This window comes from Nomascus leucogenys, chromosome 4, assembly GCF_006542625.1.
Source record: "Nomascus leucogenys isolate Asia chromosome 4, Asia_NLE_v1, whole genome shotgun sequence".
Taxonomy (NCBI): Eukaryota; Metazoa; Chordata; class Mammalia; order Primates; family Hylobatidae; genus Nomascus; species Nomascus leucogenys.
Window position 1 is genome coordinate 108,647,206 of NC_044384.1, and position 20,860 is coordinate 108,668,065.

General features: G+C 46.8%; 2 protein-coding genes across 4 annotated transcripts in view; one reads left to right on the forward strand and one right to left on the reverse strand.

The window, feature by feature from the left end:
- Nucleotides 1-210: 210 nt before the first annotated feature.
- On the forward strand, nt 211-20,247 carry LOC100605497 (7-alpha-hydroxycholest-4-en-3-one 12-alpha-hydroxylase). Of its 2 annotated transcripts, XM_030812026.1 has the most exons (2): nt 211-1,633; nt 19,791-20,247. In XM_030812026.1, the coding sequence occupies exons 1-2, from the start codon at nt 287-289 to the stop codon at nt 19,848-19,850; spliced, it is 1,407 nt and encodes a 468-aa protein (XP_030667886.1). In that variant the 5' UTR covers nt 211-286; the 3' UTR covers nt 19,851-20,247. The 2 variants fall into 2 exon arrangements, with proteins under 2 accessions (XP_030667886.1, XP_030667885.1); XM_030812025.1 differs by lacking the exon at nt 19,791-20,247 and having other exon boundaries at nt 230-3,922.
- ACKR2 (atypical chemokine receptor 2) overlaps nt 10,519-20,860 on the reverse strand; it is a 56,170-nt gene continuing 45,828 nt past the window's right edge. For both annotated transcript variants that reach the window (XM_003256922.4, XM_030812027.1), the window contains one exon: nt 10,519-11,785. In XM_003256922.4, coding sequence (XP_003256970.1) covers nt 10,594-11,785 — 1,192 coding nt within the window. In that variant the 3' untranslated portion in view covers nt 10,519-10,593. The remainder of the gene's footprint in view (nt 11,786-20,860) is intronic.

The window sequence follows — 20,860 nt, forward strand, 5'->3', positions numbered from 1 at the left end:
AGCAAAGCATGAAGCTGGTGAGCAGCTGTGACCATAGCTGGAGGCTTCTCTTTGAGCTATCTCCTGGTTACCTTCTCCTCCCCTACGTGACCAGTCAGCCAAGTGTTAAGTCCAGGGAACATTTTGCTGCTTCCAAGTACTGTCTCACTAGTGTTATTTGCCATAACACAGGGCAAGGTCCAGGTGCTCAGACCTTTACATCCTGGACTTTCCAAGGCCTCCCAAAGCTCTCTGGCACCCAGGGAACAGTGTGCGTGTCGAGAGCTTAATCTGCAGGAGCATAGCCATGGTGCTCTGGGGTCCAGTGCTGGGAGCTCTGCTGGTGGTCATTGCTGGATACCTGTGCCTGCCAGGGATGCTCCGACAACGCAGGCCACGGGAGCCCCCTCTGGACAAGGGTACCGTGCCCTGGCTTGGCCATGCCATGGCTTTCCGGAAGAATATGTTTGAATTTCTGAAGGGCATGAGGACCAAGCATGGGGATGTGTTCACAGTGCAGCTAGGGGGCCAGTACTTCACCTTCGTCATGGACCCCCTCTCCTTTGGCCCCATCCTCAAGGACACACAGAGAAAACTAGACTTTGGGCAATATGCAAAAAAACTGGTGCTGAAGGTATTTGGATACCGTTCAGTGCAAGGGGACCATGAGATGATACACTCAGCCAGCACCAAGCATCTGAGGGGGGATGGCTTGAAGGATCTTAATGAGACCATGCTGGACAGCCTGTCCTTTGTAATGCTGACGTCCAAAGGCTGGAGTCTGGATGCCAGTTGCTGGCATGAGGACAGCCTCTTTCACTTCTGCTATTACATCTTGTTCACAGCTGGCTACCTGAGCTTGTTCGGCTACACGAAGGACAAGGAGCAGGACCTGCTACAGGCAGGAGAGTTATTCGTGGAGTTCCGCAAGTTTGACCTTCTTTTCCCCAGGTTTGTCTACTCCCTGCTGTGGCCCCGGGAGTGGCTAGAAGTGGGCCGACTCCAGCGTCTCTTTCACAAGATGCTCTCCGTGAGCCACAGCCAGGAGAAGGAGGGCATCAGCAACTGGCTGGGCAACATGCTTCAGTTTCTGAGGGAGCAGGGGGTACCCTCAGCTATGCAGGACAAGTTCAACTTCATGATGCTCTGGGCCTCCCAGGGGAACACAGGGCCTACCTCTTTCTGGGCCCTCTTGTTCCTCCTGAAGCACCCAGAAGCTATTCGGGCTGTGAGGGAGGAAGCTACCCAGGTCCTGGGTGAGGCCAGGCTGGAGACCAAGCAGTCCTTTGCCTTCAAACTCAGTGCCCTGCAACACACCCCAGTTCTGGACAGCGTGGTGGAGGAGACGCTGCGGCTGAGGGCTGCACCCACCCTCCTCAGGTTGGTTCATGAAGACTATACTCTGAAGATGTCCAGTGGGCAGGAGTATCTGTTCCGCCATGGAGACATCCTGGCCCTCTTTCCCTACCTCTCAGTGCACATGGACCCTGACATCCACCCTGAGCCCACTGTCTTCAAGTACGATCGCTTCCTCAACCCTAATGGCAGCCGGAAAGCGGACTTCTTCAAGGCAGGCAAGAAGATCCACCACTACACCATGCCCTGGGGTTCGGGCGTTTCCATCTGTCCTGGGAGGTTCTTTGCACTCAGTGAGGTGAAGCTCTTTATCCTGCTTATGGTCACACACTTTGACTTAGAGTTGGTGGACCCTGACACACCACTACCCCATGTTGACCCGCAGCGCTGGGGTTTTGGCACCACACAGCCCAGCCATGATGTGCGCTTCCGCTACCGCCTGCATCCTACAGAGTGAGCTTGGCCAAGCCAGCTGCAAACCTGGCCAGAGGAGTTCTATTGCATCTCTCACCTGTTCTCACCCCTCTGCAGCCCCAAGCCCCCACTGGCCACCCCTCCCTCTGGTCCTGTGGCACCGCCTACCTCTGTTCTGCCTGTCCTCGCTCTCTCCCCGCCTAGTCATCTGACCGGCTTATCATTCTCTTTAAAATACCATCTCTCAGAGTGGGTTCTGCTGAACCCTCCTCTCACAGGAAGTCCAGGGGAACGGGGAGTATCTGTGGGCAACTTGGTTTGGGAGATGATGCCTGCCTTGAGAAGTCCTGAGTACAGAAACTGGTTCCCCCCAGACATGAGTAACATGGCATCTTGCAAACATCAGCCTCCACCCTCCCAGCTTGCTTTAGTTTTTTCAGCAACACTTATCCCACATCCTATGGAATTCAGGCTCTAGAACAGTGTCATCCAACATAAATATGAAGCAAGCTACATGAGTAGTGGGGTTTTTTGGTTTTGTTTGTTTGTTTTGAGACAGAGTCTTGCTCTGTCGCTGAGGCTACAGTGCAGTGGTGCGATCTCTGCTCACTGCAACCTCTGCCTCCTGGGTTCAAGCAATTCTCCTGCCTCAGCCTCCCCAGTAGCTGGGATTACAGGCACCTACCATCTTGCCCAGCTAATTTAGTTTCCTGGTAAACACATTTTTAAAAAGTAAAATGAAACAGAATTCACTTTTATAATATACTTTACTTAATCCAATATATCCAAAATATTGGCATTTCAACATGATCACTATTAAAAATTTTAACATATAGTTTTTACCTTCCCTTTTTCATCCTGTCTTCAAAGTCTGGTATGTACTGTACTTTTGCAGCTCTTCCCAGTTCAGACTAGCCACATTACAAGTGCTTAATTGCCATGTGTGGCAGGTGGCTGCCCTATTGGATAGCACAGGTCTAGAGAAACAATACCTTTTTTTTTTTTTTTGAGACAGAGTCTCACTCTGTTGCCCAGGCTGCAGTGCAGTGATGTGATCTTGGCTCACTACAACCTCTGCCTCCCGGGTTCAAGTATTTCTCCTGCCTCAGCCTTCTGAGTAGCTGGGATTATAGGCACACGCCACCACACCAGGCTAGTTTCTGTATTTTTATTAGAGACGGTGTTTCACCATGTTGGCCAGGCTCCTCGGCCTCCTTGGCCTCCCAAAGTTCTGGGATTACAGGCATGAGCCACTGCGCCCAGCCAGGATGCCTTTAACGTAGGAATTATTCAAGATCCCTCCTCAGTGCCCATGTCTCCCCCACCTCAGGGTGCTGTCAACCCTCCCTTGGTTTCCATGATCATTGCTGAACTCAGAGCTTTCTCCTATCCCCAAACCCTCATGGGAGTCTCCCAGCACCTCTGACTCAGCTTGGCCAACGCAGAACTTGGCATCTGAGCCCCTGCCTCTTCCCTGAACCACTCCTCCTCCCGATTTCCCTGCTCTCTGTGCTCAGAACACTACCATTCGCCCCATCTCCCAGAGACACTCTCCCTCCTCCTCTTTTACCTTCATACAAGCAGGCCCCCATCCTGTCAGTACACCCCGCTGTGATGCCTCTGAAATGTGTACCCTCTTCCTCTCTCCTACTGTCATTCTTATACCTGTGACCTCTGCATTTCTCTTCTACACTGCTGCCAGAGGCCTTTTTGCCAAAAGCACTTCTGATTGTCACTCTTTTACTTTCCTGGTTCCCCTTTGACTTCACATACTTGACGTTTAAATTTTGTCACAGTTGGTCCCCCTTGCCTTCACATACCTGATGTTTAAATTTTGTCACGGTTGGTCTCCAAACTTCTCAACTTTGCCAACTTTCTCCAATGAAACCATCCCTAAAGTGGAGGCATTGCTGTTCCTGCCCATCCCAGTGCCAGCTACTCCTTCCTGAAAGCCTTCCTGGATTTCACTCATCCCACCCTCTGGCCAGAAATGGCCTCCAAACTGTGCAGCTCCCGCAGCACCATTTGTATCATAGCATATCTGTTAGGTGTCATTGCTTTCTGTGTCTTGGTTTCTGCCTGCTGCCCACTTCCCCAGACTGGAGCGCACTGGGGCATGGTATTTTATTCATTTCTGACCTCCAATTCCCTAAGTGGAGATTAAATGTTAGAAACCTGACTTCCAGTCTCAGCTAATTTGCTTTCTGTCCTCAAATCATTTCCTGGCCTCAGCCCTCCAATCTATGAAATGGAGACAATCCCCTTTCCCAGCGTGCTTACCAGTGCTACAAGAGGGTGAGGGGGTGGCTGCCATAGCTGTAGCTGGCTGATGGCAGGGCTCCAGCTGGAGCTGGGACAGGAGGAAGAATGATTGTGGGAGCTGGATAGAGTGTCTTGGAGGAGGTGGGCCCATGCTGCATGGACCCCCTGACCCAGCGACCGGCCAGTGGAGCTTCTCTCTGCTACTTCTATCTTACATCTGTGGCAGCCTCACATTTCTCCTGAGGCTGCCTGTTCTGCTCTGCCAGGAGAGTAGGCAGGGGCCTGAGCTGGGGTGACAGTCTGTCCCCAACTAGCAATGTGACCCTGGGCCAGCTCCTGCCTTTCTCTGAGGTCAGCTGCCTGCAACGCTGATGTCTACCTGGGGCTTGATAGAGCTCTGCCTGGTTAGGAGAAGCTGAGATATCCCATCCTGTTCTACAAGGACCAGGAGCACAAGGAGAAGAGTTGAGTAGGGGGCATGGAAGGAGGAGAAATGGGCTGGAAGATGGAAGACTGGCCATGGGAAACGTACCAATGACATCTCTGCCCAGCCAGGCCCTGTGCCCAGTACAATGGGGCTGGGGCTGTGGGGAAACAGGAACAGAGCCTTCACACACCTCCTTGGCCCTCCCTAGACCTTGGTGCTGTGTCTCCTTTTATGCCTCACATCCAAGGGAATATGGGCCAGGAGCATGGCCTGTGGATTGGCTGGGGTGGGGCTGAGGGCCAGAGTTCCCTGAGTCAGGACCAGAAGGTCTCAACTGGGAGTGATCATGTGCAGATAGGAACTTAATGGACCCTGTGGCCTGTCTGAGAGCTCCAGAGGAGATGTTTGGAACCTAGGGAAGCCTCAGCGGGTGAGGTGTGAGGTGAATGTAAGTGTACCATCCCACAGTCAGGGATATCCAGCATAACAACAGGCCCCCCAGGAAGCAAGAGCCCCCCAGGATTGGAGTGTGGGCAGGGATCCCAATGCCCCATGCCCGCCTGCTGGCATGGGAGGGGCCCATGGCCCATATAGCTCTCTACCCCCTGCATGAGGACTGCTGCAGCCAACCCTGGCAGAGGCCTTGAGGCAGGAGGAAGACTGCGACTGCCAAGGATGCCTCTAGTCACCACCCACCCAACCCGGTCATTCTGCCCCCAATTCCTCATTTCTACGCCAAATATTTTCTTCCTCTCATCCTTTTCCTAATCAGGACCTCAGAGGAAAGCCCACTAAATGTGTTCTCTCTGAAGATAGTTTATAATAAAGCAAGATCAGGGGTGGCTTTCCAATGGTGGAATTTCAGGCACCTGGGAAAGAAAAGAGATGCTTTTCTCATAGAGAATTAACTGGAGTCAAAACATCACATTTCGTGGCGTTCAGCATAGGCAGCAGCCCTGCCCACAGGCAAAGCAACTTCTGCACTTCTCCCTAGGTCGGCCCATGGGAAGAGTCCACCTTGCCTCAGAGCCTGAGGGTCAGAGGAATTCTGATTGCTTTCCTGAGACCCCTGGGAAAGGTTTGAGCAGTGCAGTCAAGGAGCCAGACTTTGTCAGGCCTCTGGGAAGACAGAGAGCAACAGGAGGGACCAAGGCCCAAACCCGGAAGTAAGGCTGGGGTGGAGAGGGCTTTATCCTGGCCTGGGCTGTGAGAGCTGCTGAGCTGCTCTCAAACTATATAGCACCTAAGACAGTGACAGAGAATCAGGTACCTGCAGCTGGCCCTTGCCCTCTCCTTTGGACATAGGCTTCAGGGCACTACTTGTTATATTCCTGCCTTTTGCAGCAAGTACACACTCACACGTACACAGAGAAAGGCATGAAAGAACAAATAGGACTGGGCGAAATGGCTCACGCCTGTAATCCCAGCACTTTGGGAGGCCGAGGTGGGCGGATCACTTTAGCTCAGAAGTTCGAGATCAGCCTGGCCAACATGGCGAAACCCTGTCTCTATTAATAATACAAAAATTAGCTCATGCCTGTAATCCCAGCTACTCTGGAGGTTGAGGCACAGGAATTGCTTGAACCTGGGAGGCAGAGGTTGCAGTGAGCTGGGATCACGTCACTGCACTCCAGCAAGACTCCGTCTCAAAAAAAGAAAGAATAGGAAAGTTGCAGGCACATAACCAGACCCGCTTGGACACAGTGACACAGCTGCATCATAACTACATACACAACCATATATACTACGCACAGCCCACATAGCACACGTACTTCCCAGACAGACAGACACAGAGACACACACAAATCCACCAATGCTGGTGTGACAAGCCCTGCTGGGTGTCCCTTGCTTGACATCCTATCTGTGCATCATGGGCACAAAGTCAGGGCCTCTGAGCACCTAGACCCTGTTGGTGCAGCTCAGGCTGTATCTCACCAGCCAGGCTGGCACACGAACAGAAGTTCCTTGTAGGACAAGATTTCTGGAGCTCTAAAGTAGTATTCCATCCTCCGCGTCCTCAAACAAACATCCACCTTCAGATCTAGAGCTTCATTTCCCAGGGAACTAGGAAGCTCAGAGTCCTTCCTGATGGTGGGGAATTGGTGGCCTTGAGGAGAGAGAACTAAAGGCGGAGCTGAGAGAGATTGGATGCCTAGAAGGCACAGGGCAACTGGTGCTACATCAAGAGACTGTCGGACGGCATGTGACACATGTGCTATGACTATGCCATCAAAAGCTCAGGGGAAGAGAAGAAACAGCGGGCAGAATACTGCTTGCCTGCTCAATCCTCTATCAGCCATTCACTCCAAAAAACAAAACAAAACAAAAAAACTTATCCATTCATTCCAAAAAAAGTCAACTATGCTCTGAGCATGTGTTGAAGCACAGGAGATGCAGAGCTTACACATGGCAAAGTCCCTGCTCTCATGGAGCTTACATTCACCCAGCCGTCTGTTCTCCTACCCTCCATTCCATCCACCAAAACGTTTCCTTTCCTGTGTGCCAGGTTCCACATTCAATTGTGCAGGGCAGACATGGTGGGACATGGGCAGGTTGCACCAGGTAGTTCTATGAGGTGGGAAGAGCAGTGGGTGCTTTAGAAGCTCGGGAGAGAGAGATGCCATGTGGGCAGGCAGCTCCTTGGGGAAAGGCTGCTCAGTGGATGTGTCAGGGGGCAGGGAGAATGCCAAGCATTAGAGATATGAAGAGAAAAGCACTGGGCACAGTATATCAGTCAGGAATCTTTAGGTTGCAAGTAACAAAACAACATGACTCCACACGGAAAGGAATTTATTGGTTCTTGTAACTGTCGAATCCAAGATTGGGACGAGCTTCAGAAGTGCTTTGATTCTGAGGCTCAAACAGTGCCCTAGGGATCTGCTCACTCACATGCACTATCTCTTTCACCTTCTGAAGTTTGGGTGGAGGAAGGAGTAGCTCCAGATCTCAAACCCTCTCAGCTTCAGTTTCATGCCTGTCTTCTCACACGTTCTAGCGACATCGCACTTCATTGGCTCTATCAGGGTCATGTGCCCCCCCCTAAAAAAATCACCATGACCAGGGAAATGTGAAGGCAGTAACTGGCCCATGTCCCATGCTCCACCCAACCTCCTCTCAAAGCACAGGGCAGAGTGACCAAGCAGTGGAGTCCCAGAGAAAGTGGGACTCAGTTATAAAACAAGGGTGAGGGAATACCTGGCTGGAAATTATCCTAATTACATGAGGGAGCCCACAAGAGCAAAGGCATAGAAGTTGGAATGTTCAGGAAATGAAAAGGGAGTGGAGGAGTATGAGGGCTGGAAGATGTATGGGATCCTACTTGCAAAAGCCCTAGCCTTGACATCAGACAAAGATTTTGGACTTGATTGTGCAGGTCCCAGGGAGATCTGAAGGTTCCTGAGTTGGGGCCTAGGCCAAGCGTGTTCACTGCCTCCTTTTGCAGACTGTACATGGTCCTGTGACATTCCCTGGGAGCAGCACCTCAAGGCCCTCCTGATTGCCAGATGCTGGGTCCACCATCAAGGCTACAAGAATGGTCCTTTTAATAGCATTTCCCAGCTGGACTACAGAGAATGTGGAACCCTGGTGAGTGGAGGGCCTCAGGCTCTTTGTCCCCAGCAGTGCCAGAAGGAAAATGCTCCCTCCTCCACCCATGCATTTAACAGATACTTTCTGAAAACCTACACACCAGGCCCTGTGTTAGGGGGTGGGGTACAGCAGTAAGCCTAACTAAGATCCCTACCTTGTGGAATTCACCTGGGACAATGTGGGTGGGGACAGTAGCCATTGAACATCACAAGTAGGAGAAACACATACAATGTCTGAAAGAAATAAGCGCTATTGAACAAATTTAAAAATAGAGTATCAGGAAGATCAGGAGCATCAGAGATGGGGAAGTTTGTGTTAAATAGGTTGGACAGGTGAGTGAAAGATGATATCTGAGCTAAGACCTCAGAAGGTGAGAGAGTGAGCCAAGCAGACAGCTGAGAGGAGAGCAATCCAGGAAGAGGAATCCCCAGGAGGATGTGTCAGGAGTGTTTGAGATCAGTTGTGTCTGGAGCACTGGAGGCTGGTGGACATAAGGGCAAAGAGTGTAGCCAGGGTGGGGGCAGATCACATAGGCCTTAAAGGATTACCATAAGGAGTTGGGCTTGTTAAATAAAAACGATGGGAGGCCATTGTTTTGGACTAAGTTCATGCACTAGGTCCCAGCTGACCAGACCAAACCAAAATGGAATTTGTCATATTAAAGTTCTATGTCCTCAAACCAAAACTAAGTTGTTATCTGACCTTTGAGACTCCTGGAGACAGAGTTAACAGCCAAATTCCCAAACATGACAGTTTCAGTTGGCATGATAATGCAGACAGTAACCATGCTCATGATAATGAAGTTCCCCTTGTTTTAATCATTATTAAAAAGTAACCTGAAGAAAACTGATGTCAACCACCCTTTTCTGGCCGTATATAGAAAGTAACTTTGAAATGACAAATCTGGCCCTATGCAGTGGCTCACGCCTGTAATCCCAGCACTTTGGGAGGCTGAGGCAGACAGATTGCTTGAGCCAAGGGGTTCTAGTCCAACCTGGGTAACATAGTGAGACCCTGTCTCTACAAAAAATATAAAAATTAGCCAGGTGTGATGGTGTGCTCCTGTAGTCCTAGCTACTTGGGGGCTTAGATGGGAGGATCGCTTGAGCTCAGGAGGTGGTGGCTGCAGTGAGCCATGACTGTGGGATTGGACTTCAGCCTGGATGACAGAGTGAGATCCTGTCTCAAAAAAAAAAAAAAAAAATCAATCTTTTTTTTGTTCTTCATTTCTTTCTGCCTTCGACAGCCCCTTCCTGTCTATAAAACTAACACTTCCTGTCTGTAAAACTAACCTCTTCTACCCAGCTCATTGGAACACTCTTTGTATTTTTTGGAGTGAATCTGTTCCTGATTCAATGAGTCTATTGCCTGATTCTAGAATTGCCAATAACGCTAATTGAGACCTTTAAACTAAATTTGTTGTAATCTGGTGTTTTGACAGGCTGCTGCTCTGTAGGAGGCAGAAGTAAAGGCTGAGAGTGTCAGGATCATTCTGGCTGCTAGGTGCAGATGAGATGGGAGGAGAGCAAGAGAGAGGAAGTACAGGGGCCAGTTGGAAAACTATTACAGCAATTCTCCAGCCTGGTCAACATGGTGAAACTCTGTTTCTAATAAAAACACAAAAATTAGGGCCGGGCATGGTGGCTCACACCTGTAATCCCAGCACTTTGGGAGGCCAAGGTGGGTGGATCCCAAGGTCAAGAGATCGAGATCATCCTGGCCAACGCAGTGAAACCCTGTCTCTACTAAAATTATAAAAATTAGCTGGGCGTGGTGGCATGCGCATGTAGTTCCAGCTACTCAGGAGGCTGAGGCAGGAGAATCGCTTGAACTCGGGAGGTGGAGGTTGCAGTGAGCCAAGATCGCGCCATTGCACTCCAGCCTGGGCAACAAGAGCGAGACTCCATCTCAAAAAAAAAAGAAAGAAAGAAAGAAAGAAAGAAAGAAAGAAAGAAAGAAAGAAAGAAAGAAAGAAAGAAAGAAAGAAAGAAAAATTAGCCAGGTGTGGTGGAAGGCACCTATAGTCCTAGCTACTTGGGAAGCTGAGGCATGAGAATCGCTTCAACCCAGGAGGAGGAGGCTACAGTGATTAGAGATCTCGCCACTGCACTCCAGCCTAGGTGACAGAGCAATAGAGCAAGACCCTGTCAGAAGGAAGGAAGGAAAGTAGGAAGGGAGGAAGGGAAGAAGCGAGGGAAGGAGGGAGGGAGGGAAGGAGGGAGGGAGGAAAGGAAGGAAGGAAGGAAGAAGGAAGGAAGGAGGAAGGAAGGAAGAAAGGAAGGAAGGAAGGAAGGAAGGAAGGAAGGAAGGAAGGAAGGAAAGAAGGAAGGAAGGAAGGAAGGAAGGAAGATTGTAGCAATTCAGAAAAGAAAGCGTGGTATCCTGGAAGCAAGTGAAGAAAGTGGAGGAAGAAGGCAGGGGCGAGCAAATGCTGCTGATGGCTGAGAACCGAGAACTGACCACTGGGTTTAGCAACATGGTCACTGAGGCCCCTGGAGAGAGCACTTTGAGTGGACGCCCAATTGAGCTGGTTCCCATCTGTTCCCACCAGACCGAGATTTGGTCACTCAGACTGATTTATTCCCCACATCCTCCTTGTTAGGGGAGTTCTCAGACTGCCTCTCCCCAAGGTCATTCATGCCAGTCATTTCTTCTTGGGCAGTAAGTATGCTGCTCTCATAACAGCTGGATAATGAGGCCTGGGCAGTGCCAGGTGCCAGGTGCCATCCAAGCATGGCAGCCAGGAAAGCCTTCAGGTACCGGCGGAAGCGGTGACTGGAGAAGGCATACAGGATGGGGGAAAAGCAGCAGTGAAGGAAGGCGATGCTCTCTGTCACCTGGAGTGCGTAGTCTAGATGCTGGCTGACCTCACAGTTCCCGAATACTTGCAGGTCCAACAGCGTATGCAGAAACACGGTGAGATTGTATGGGAACCATAGCACGAAGAAGGCCACCACCAGGGCTGCAGCTATTTTTAAAGCCCGGCCCTGGCCTGCGGGCCTCAGCCTCACCAAGACACAACCAATACGGGAGTAGAAGAAGATCATGGCAAGGAGTGGAAGAAGAAACCCTAGGAGGTTCTGCTGGAAGCGGAGGAAGAGCTTCCAAATGGTCCCATGCCCGCCGAAATCCGCGTGGCAGTTCCACACACCCTTGGGATTTTCATGTGTCTGTACAAAGACCATATCAGGGATGGAGGCGGCCAGGGACACAGCCCATACTATGGTAGCAAGGAGCAGGCTCTTGGCCCGGGTCCTCAGCCTGTGGTAGGGCTGAGCATGAACGATCTCCAGGTACTTGTCCAGGCTCATGCAGCTAATGAAAAAGATGCCACTGTAGAAGTTAATAGTATAAAGAGTGCTCACCGTCTTGCACAAGAAATTCCCAAAGACCCAATGCCAGGCCACGGAGATGCCCCAGAAGGGCAGTGTCACCAGAAACAGAAGGTTGGAGATGGCCAGATTCAGCAGATAGATCTCAGCCATCCGCCTGCGAGGCACGTACCGGAGCAAGACCATGAGAAGAAGGAGGTTCCCGCTCAGGCCCAACACAAAAATCAGGCTATAGAAGACTGGGAGGAAGACTTTGCCAAAGGACACCACTGCATCCTTCCTGCAGAGCATGAAGGCCACCTCATCCAGGTAGTCATAGTAATAGAAGCTGGTATTCTCAGAACCGGCATCCTCAGTGGTGAGTGGCTGCGGAGAAGCAGTGGCGGCCATGTTGGAGGGAAGTGCCCAGTCCCGACGTCCTGTAGTGCTGTGGGGGGAAAATATGGTGAGACCTAGCATTCTCTACCTTTCTCTAAACCCACTTTTGCTGCTGCCCTGGGATGTCCAATAGACTCTTCAAATCTACATCAGCACCTGCAGTCCAGCAAGTAAGAGCATAGGCTTAGGGAGCCATCTGCACCACTTAATAGTTATGTCACCAAGATAGTCCCTCACCTTTGTCTTATTACTGAATCCCACTTACTCTGGGACACTTACTCTTGGATAAGCGACTAACCTTCAGGTGTTCTCAGAGTATTTAATTCTTTCATTATGGTTTTGTTTCTTTATTTTTCTCCTTCATTATTTAAAAAGACTTACAGTGTCTTTCAAATTCTTTATTCTTTAGGGATATCAATTCATCTATTTAATGTGTCTCCTGACCCTTCCTCATGTATGGCTTATAATTTTTTTAATGACAGCTTAGCTTCAGTGGGGCTTTTTAAAAAAAATTTTGTTTATTATATTTTAAGTTCTGGGATACATGTGCAAAACGTGCAGGTTTGTGACGTAGGTATATACATGCCATGGTGGTTTGCTGCACCCATCAATCTGTCATTTACATTAGGTATTTCTTCTAATGTTATCCCTCCCCTAGCCCCCAATCCCCCAACAGGCCTGGCTGTGTGATGTTCCCCTCCCTGTGTCCATGTGTTATCATTGTTCAACTCCCACTTATGAGTGAGAACACGCAGTGTTTTGTTTTCTGTTCTTATGTTAGTTTGCTGAGAATGATGGCTTCCAGCTTCATCCATGTCCCTGAAAAGGACATGAACTCATCCATTTTATGGCTGCATAGTATTCTATGCTGTGTATGTGCCACATTTTCTTTATCCAGTCTATCATTGATGGGCATTTGGGTTGGTTCCAAGTCTTTGCTATTGTGAACAGTGCTGCAATAAGCATACTGTGTGCATGTGTCTTTATAGTAGAATGATTAATTATCCTTTGGGTATATACCCAGTAATGGGATTTCTGGGTCAAAGGTATTTCTGGTTCTAGATTCTTGAGGAATCGACACACTGTCTTCCACAATGGTTGAACTAATTTACACTCCCACCAACAGTGTAAAAGCATTCCTATTTCTCCACATCCTCTCAAGCATCTGTTTTTTCCTGACTTTTTAATGATCACCATTCTAACTGGGGTTAGATGGTATCTCATCTCATTGTTGTTTTTATTTGCATTTCTCTAATGACCAGTGATGATGAGCTTTTTTTTCATATGTTTGTTGGCCACATAAATGCCTTCTTTTGAGAAGTATCTGTTCATATCCTTCACCCACTTTTTGATGGGGTTGTTTTCTTCTTGTAAATTTATTTAAGTTCTTTGTAGATTCTGGATATTAGCCCTTTGTCAGATGGATAGATTGCAAATTTTCTCCCATTCTATAGGTTCCCTGTTCACTCTGATGATAGTTTATTTTGCTGTGCAGAAGCTCTTTAGTTTAATTGGATCCCATTTGTCAATTTTGGCTTTTGTTGCCATTGCTTTTGGTGTTTTAGTCATGAAGTCTTTGCCGATGCCTATGTCCTGAATGGTATTGCCTAGCTTTTCTTCTAGGGTTTTTACGGTTTTAGGTCTTAGGTTTAGGTCTTTAATCCATCTTGAGTTTATTTTTGTATAAGGTGTAAGGAATGGGTCCAGTTTCAGTTCTCTGCATATGGCTAGCCAGTTTTCCCAACACCATTTATTAAATAGAGAATCCTTTCCCCATTGCTTGTTTTTGTCAGGTTTGTCAAAGATCAGATGGTTGTAGACCTGTGATGTTATTTCTGAGGCCTCTGTTCTGTTCCATTTGTCTGTATATCTGTTTTGGTACCAGTCCCTGCTGTTTTGGTTACTGTAGCCTTGTAGTATAGTTTGAAGTCAGGTAGCGTGATGCCTCCAGCTTTTTTCTTTTTGTTTAGGATTGTCTTGGCTATATGGGCTCTTTTTTGGTTCCACATAAAATTTAAAGTAGTTTTTTCTAATTCTATGAATAAAGTCAATGGTAGCTTGATGGGGATAGCATTGAACCTACAAATTACTTTGGGCAGTATGGCCATTTTCAAGATATTCATTCTTCCTATCCATGAGCATGGAATGTTTTTCCATTTGTTTGTGTCCTCTCTTATTTCCTTGAGCAGTGGTTTATAGTTCTCCTTGAAGAGGTTCTTCACATCCCTTGTAAGTTGTATTCTTAGGTATTTTATTCTCTTTGTAGCACTTGTGAATGGGAGTTCACTCATTATTTAGCTCTCTGTCTGTTACTGGTGTATAGGAATGCTTTTGATTTTTGCACATGGATTTTGTATTCTGAGACTTTGCTGAAGTTGCTTATCAGCTTAAGGAGATTTTGGGCTGAGGCGATGGGGTTTTCTAAATATACAATCATGTCATCTGCAAACAGAGACAATTTGACTTCCTCTCTTCCTATTCGAATACACTTTATTTCTTTCTCTTGCCTGATTGCCCTGGCCAGAACTTCCAATACTATGTTGAACAGGAGTGGTGAAAGAGGGCATCCTTGTCTTGTGCCAGTTTTCAAAGGGAATGCTTCCAGATTTTGCCCATTCTGCATGATATTGGCTGTGGGTTTGTCATCAATAGCTCTTATTACCTTGAGATATGTTCCATCAGTACCTGGTTTATTGAGTTTTTAGCATGAAGGGGTGTTGAATTTTATCAAAGGCCTTTTCTGCATCTATTGAGAAAATAATGTGGTTTTTGTCATTGGTTCTGTTTATGTGATGGATTACATTTATTGATTTGTGTATGTTGAACCAACCTTGCATCCCAGGGATGAAGCTGACTTGATGGTGGTAGATAAGCTTTTTGATGTGCTGCTTGATTTGGTTTGCCAGTATTTTATTGAGGATTTTTGCATCAATGTTCATCAGGGATATCGGCCTGAAATTTTCTTTTTTTGTTGTGTCTTTGCCAGGTTTTGGTATCAGGATGATGCTGGCCTCATAAAATGAGTTAGGATTCCCTCTTTTTTCTATTGGTTAGAATAGTTTCACAAGGAATGGTACCAGCTCCTTTTTGTGCCTCTGATAGAATTCAGCTGTGAATCTGTCTGGTCCTGGGCTTTTTATGGTTGGGAGGCTATTAATTACTGCCTCAATTTCAGAACTTGTTATTGATCTATTCAGGGATTTGACTTCTTCCTGGTTTAGTCTTGGGAGGGTGTATGTGTCCAGGAATTTATCCATTTCTTCTAGATTTTCTAGTTTATTTGTGTAGAGGTGTTTATAGTATTCTCTGATCGTAGTTTGTATTTCTGTGGGATCAATGGTGATATCCCCTTTATCATTTTTATTGTGTCTGATTCTTGTCTCCTTTCTTCTTTATCAGTCTGGCTAGTGGTCTATCTATTTTGTTGATCTTTTCAAAAAACCAGCTCCTGGATTCATTGATTTTTTGAAGAGTTTTTCATCTCTTATCTCCTTCAGTTCTGCTCTGATCTTAGTTATTTCTTGTCTTCTGCTAGCTTTTGAATTTGTTTGCTCTTGCTTCTCTAGTTCTTTTAATTGTGATGTTAGGCTGTTGATTTTAAATCTTTCCTGCTTTCTCCTGTGGACATTTAGTGCTATAAATTTCCCTCTAAACACTGCTTTAGCTGTGTCCCAGAGATTCTAGTACATTGTGTCTTTGTTCTCATTGGTTTCAAAGAGCTCATTTCTTTCTGCCTTCACTTCATTATTTACCCAGTAGTCATTCAGGAGCAGGTTATTCAGTTCCCATGTAGTTGTGTAGTTTTGAGTGAGTTTCTTAATCTTGAACTCTAACTTGATTGCACTGTGGTCTGAGAGACTGTTTGTTACAATTTCCATTCTTTTGCATTTGCTGAGGACTGTTTTACTTCCAATTATGTGGTCAGTTTTAGAAGAAGTGTGATGTTTTGGTATCAGGATGCTGAGAAGGATGTATATTCTGTTGATCTGGAGTGGAGAGTTCTGTAGATGTCTACTAGGTCCACTTGGTCCAGAGGTGAGTTCAAGTCCTGAATATCCTTGTTAATTTTCTGTCTCGCTGATCTGTCTACTATTGACAGTGGGGTGTTAAAGTCTCCCATTATTATTGTGTGGGAGTCTAAGTCTCTTTGTAGGTCTCTGAGAACTTGCTTTATGAATCTGGGTGCTCCTGTTTTGGGTGCATATATATTTAGGATAGTTAGCTCTTCTTGTTGCATTGATCCCTTTACCATTATGTAATGCCCATTTTTGTCTTTTTGATCTTTGTTAGTTTAAAGTCTGTTTTATCAGAGACTAGGATTGCATCCCCTGCTTTTTTTTTTTTTTTTTTTTTTTTTTTTTGCTTTCCATTTGCTTGATAAATATTCCTCCATCCCTTTATTTTGAGCCTATGTGTGTCTTTGGAAGCGAGATGGGTCTCCTGAATACAGCACACTGATGGGTCTTGACTCTTTATCAAATTTGCCAGTCAGTGTCTTTTAATTGGGGCATTTAGCCTGTTTACATTTAAGGTTAATATTGTTATGTGTGAATTTGATTCTGTCATTATGATGCTAGCTGGTTATTTTGCCCATTAGTTGATGCAGTTTCTTCATAGTGTCAATGGTCTTTACAATTTGGTATGTTTTTGCGGTGGCTGGTACCTGTTTGTCCTTTCCATGTTCAGTGCTTCCTTCAGGAGCTCTTGTAAGGCAGGCCTGGTTGTGACAAAATCTCTCAGCATTTGCTTGTCTGTAAAGGATTTTATTTCTCCTTCACTCATGAAGCTTAGTTTGGCTGGATATGAAATTCTGGGTTGAAAATTCTTCTCTTTAAGAATGTTGAAGGCCAGGTGTGTTGGCTCATGCCTGTAATCCCAGCACTTTGGGAGGCCAGGGTGAGTGGATCACGAGGTCAGGAGATCAAGACCATCCTGGCTAACATGGTGAAACCCTGTCTCTACTAAACATACAAAAAAAAATTAGCCAGGCATGGTGGCGGGCGCCTCTAGTCCCAGTTACTCAGGAGGCTGAGGCAGGAGAATGGCGTGAACCCAGGAGATGGAGCTTGCAGTGAGCCGGGACCATGCCACTGCACTCCAGCCTGGGCAACAGAGCGAGACTCTGTCTCAAAAAAAAAAAAGAATGTTGAATATTGGACCCCCACTCTCTTCTGGCTTGTAGGGTTTCTGCAGAGAGATCTGCTGTTAGTCTGATGGGCTTCCCTCTGTGGGTAACTTGACCTTTCTCTCTGGCTGCCCTTAACATTTTTTCCTTCATTTCAACATTGGTGAATCTGAAAATTATGTGTCTTGGGGTTGTTCTTCTCGAGGAGTATCTTTGTGGTGTTCTCTCTATTTCCTGAATTTGAATGTTGGCCAGTCTTGCTAGATTGGGGAAGTTCTCCTGGATAACATCCTGAAGAGTGTTTCCCAACTTGGTTCCATTCCCTCCATCACTTTCAGGTACTCCAATTAAATGTAGGTTTGGTCTTTTCACATAGTCTCATATTTCTTGGAGGCTTTGTTCATTCCTTTATATTCTTTTTTCCCTAATCTTGTCTTCACACTTTATTTCATTAAGTTGATCTTCAATCTCTGATATCCTTTCTTCTGCTTGGTTGATTCAGCTATTGATCCTTGTGTATGCTTCACGAAGTTCTCGTGCTGTGTTTTTCAGCTCCATCAGGTCATTTATATTCTTCTCTAAACTGGTTTTTCTAGTTAGCAATTCCTCTAACCTTTTTTCAGGGTTCTTAGCTTCCTTGCATTGGGTTAGGACATGCTCCTTTAGCTCGGAGGAGTTTGTTATTACACACCTTCTGAAGCCTAGTTCTGTCAATTTGTCAAACTCATTCTCCATCCAGTTTTGTTCCATTGCTGGCGAGGAGTTGTGATCATTTGGAGGAGAAGAGGTGTTCTGGTTTTTGGAATTTTCGGCCTTTTTGCACTGGTTTTTCCTCATCTTCATGGATTTATCTACCTTTGGTCTTTGATGTTGGTGGCCTTCAGATGGGGTTTCTGTGTGGATGTCTTTTTTGTTGATGTTGATGCTATTCTTTTCTGTTTGTTAGTTTTCCTTCCAACAGTCAGGCCCCTCTGCTGCAGGTCTGCTGGAGTTTGCTGGAGGTCCACTCCAGACACTGTCTGCCTCGGTATAACTAGTAGAGGCTGCAAAACAGCAAATATTGCTGCCTGTTTCTTCCTCTGGAAGCTTCGTCCCAGAGGGGCACCTGCCAGATGCTAGCCAGAGCTCACCTGTATGAGGTATCTGTCAACCCCTGCTGGGAGGTGTCTCCCAGTCAGGAGGCACAGGGGTCAGGGACCCACTTGAGGAGGCAGTCTGCCCCTTAGCAGAGCTCAAGTGCTATGCTGGGAGATCCACTGCTCTCTTCAAAGCTGGCAGGCAGGAACATTTAAGTCTGCTGAAGCTGCGCCCATAGCTGCCCCTTCTCCCAGGTGCTCTGTCCCAGGGAAATGGGAGTTTTATCTATAAGCCCCTGACTGGGGCTGCTGCCTTTCTTTCAGAGATGCCCTGCCCAGAGAGGAGGAATCTAGAGAGGCAGTCTGGCTACGGTGGCTTTGCCAAGCTATGGTGGGCTCCACCCAGTTCAAACTTCCCAGTGGCTTTGTTTACACTGTGAGGGGAAAACCACCTACTCAAGCCTCAGTAATGGCAGATGCCAGTGGGGCTTGTTTTATCCATAAATGCCCAATGCATCCACCCTGGCTTTGGGTTTTCTTTACTCCTGTCACCTGAGGATTTCCCTTGCTTTTTGAGAATTTTAAAATATTTTATTTGTAAATAGTTTCATATCAATATTTTTAATGACAAATATTTAATATTTTAAACATTTTATCCAATATTTCTGTTTGCAGCAGAAAGGTATGATCCATCATGTTGATGGGCTCAGAACCTACTAAACTTTTCTCCCTTTCAGTTTCCTTATCTTTAAAATGAAAATAATAACAGTGCCTGTCTTGTGAGGTTCTTGTTATGCTTAAATGTAATAACACATGCAGAGCACTTTAAGTTCTACAAAACTGACTGGAACATAGCAGACATTCAATAAATGCGAGCCTAAATTATTGCTTTGCCCAGAACTGAGTTCATCATCTCCCCAGCAGCCCCTTTCTTCTTTCCTAGGTCTATCTAACGGAATGACTCCACCAACTACTCAGTCACCTAAGACTGAAACATGGGATACCTTGCAGATTCTTTCCTCATCACCCTCACCACCACCACCCTGTGAGTCTCTCCTCTTGAATCGGCCCACTTATCTCTAAGTCCCATAAAAATATGTACAAGATACTCTTTTAATAAAATTAAGACAAATGAAACAAAACATATATACTTTGAAGGAGTACAAATAGATGACAGGAAGGCATAGGAATGAGAGGCACCAAATTCAAGATGGCAGGTGCCTGGGCAGAAGCCAGCGGCATGGGATTGGAGTGGACCATGGAGATGGGACGAGTCACTGTCCACGGTCAAGTGTCCTCTAAGGCAGTGACATCCCAGGATTTTATTGCATTATTTAAAATAATTTTTTGACGACAGCTTCACATAAACCAGTGATACAAGTATGTCATGAACTAAGAATTAGGCTCAAACCTGTAGTGTGTTCCAGGAGAAAGACAGGGGGAGAGAGAGAGACTTCATATTGAACAAAGAGCATTCACCAATGGGGAAGGGGGCTTGAGGAGGAGACAGGAAGGAGATAAAAAGGAATTTGGGGTCCAAGCAGGCAATTGTGAAGAGCCACTGAAGACGGGCCTGTAGACTGCTGATGGTCACAGGCCACAAACTGAGAAATGCAAATCAGCTCTACCCCGTAGTTCTGGATTTTACTTTTTAATATTTTACTTGCATGAGCTTGAACTTTTTAATATGTTCAATACCCCCTTGTATTTCTTCTGTAAATTATTTATTCTTTTAATGGGTGGGATGCTCATTTCATGAGGTCTTATAATAGTGAGGATGTTAGCTTTTTTCATATATATTGCAAATATTTTCCTTAGCCCTTTCTGATAAAAGTTTTATCCCCTTTTTTCAGGCAGACTTCGAAAGAAATGTTGACTCGGGTCCTCAGTTGACCGTATCTATGATACCATGATCTCATGGCTGGTGGAACTATTCAGTGCTGCTGAAGCAGAACCTCTCCTGAGAGAGCCCTGGAGTCCTCCCACTCTGTGAGCCTCTGCCCCACCCTTGGGCTCCTATCCAATGGCATCTGGACCAGATGCTGTGGAAACCACACATGACCTGTCCCCACCCCAGGAGCTCAGCCTGAGTGGCTTTATCTAAGGCCCAGCTCTGTTCCTGATCAACCTCAGGAACTTTACCCTTTTTTTGCTGGTCTTCCTGTCCTCTCCTCTGCACCAGGGGCTTCCTGGTCTTCAACTCCTCCCTTTTCTGGGCAGCAATAAGGAGACTCCTAGCACATGGCTGGTGCTGGGAGCCTGTGAGCTGCTGCAGAAGGAGGATGTGAGGAGTGTACTTGGGCCTTATCAGGGCTTATTACTCAGGAGTTGACATTGATTAAACATCAGCTCTTCTGAGCTGCTGACACGGACCTTGATCTTGACTTGATTTCTCAAAGTCCCCTGACTTTTGTTTCAGCAAACAACCAAGTCTGATGAATGTTTCAATCAAAGCCAGAGGTCAGAGTCAGCAGACCCTGCTAGTCCAGGCCACCTTTGTTCTCCCTCTACATGGAACACTCTATCCCCTTCCCACTCGAAGTCTTTAGCCTCCTGATCTTTCACTCTGGGAGTCTTTTCTGGTCATCCTCACTTCTGGAGTAACCGTCCTCCTATCACTTTCATCAGTAAAGCCAACAAGAATGACAACAGCCATCAGGCCTTTGCCCTCCTGATCTCTTACTCTGGGAATCTTTCCAGGTCATCCTCACCTATGGAGCAACCATCCTGCTATCACTTTCATCAATAATGCCAACAACAGTGGCAACGGCAATCAGGCCTTTACCCCGATCTTTCACTCTGGGAATCTTTCCAGGTCTCCCTCACCTCTGGAGCAACCATCCCCTCCTATGACTTTCATCAGTAATGCCAACAATGACAGCAGCAGTCAGCACTCCCATATGCATGTTACAGCTGGCCGGAC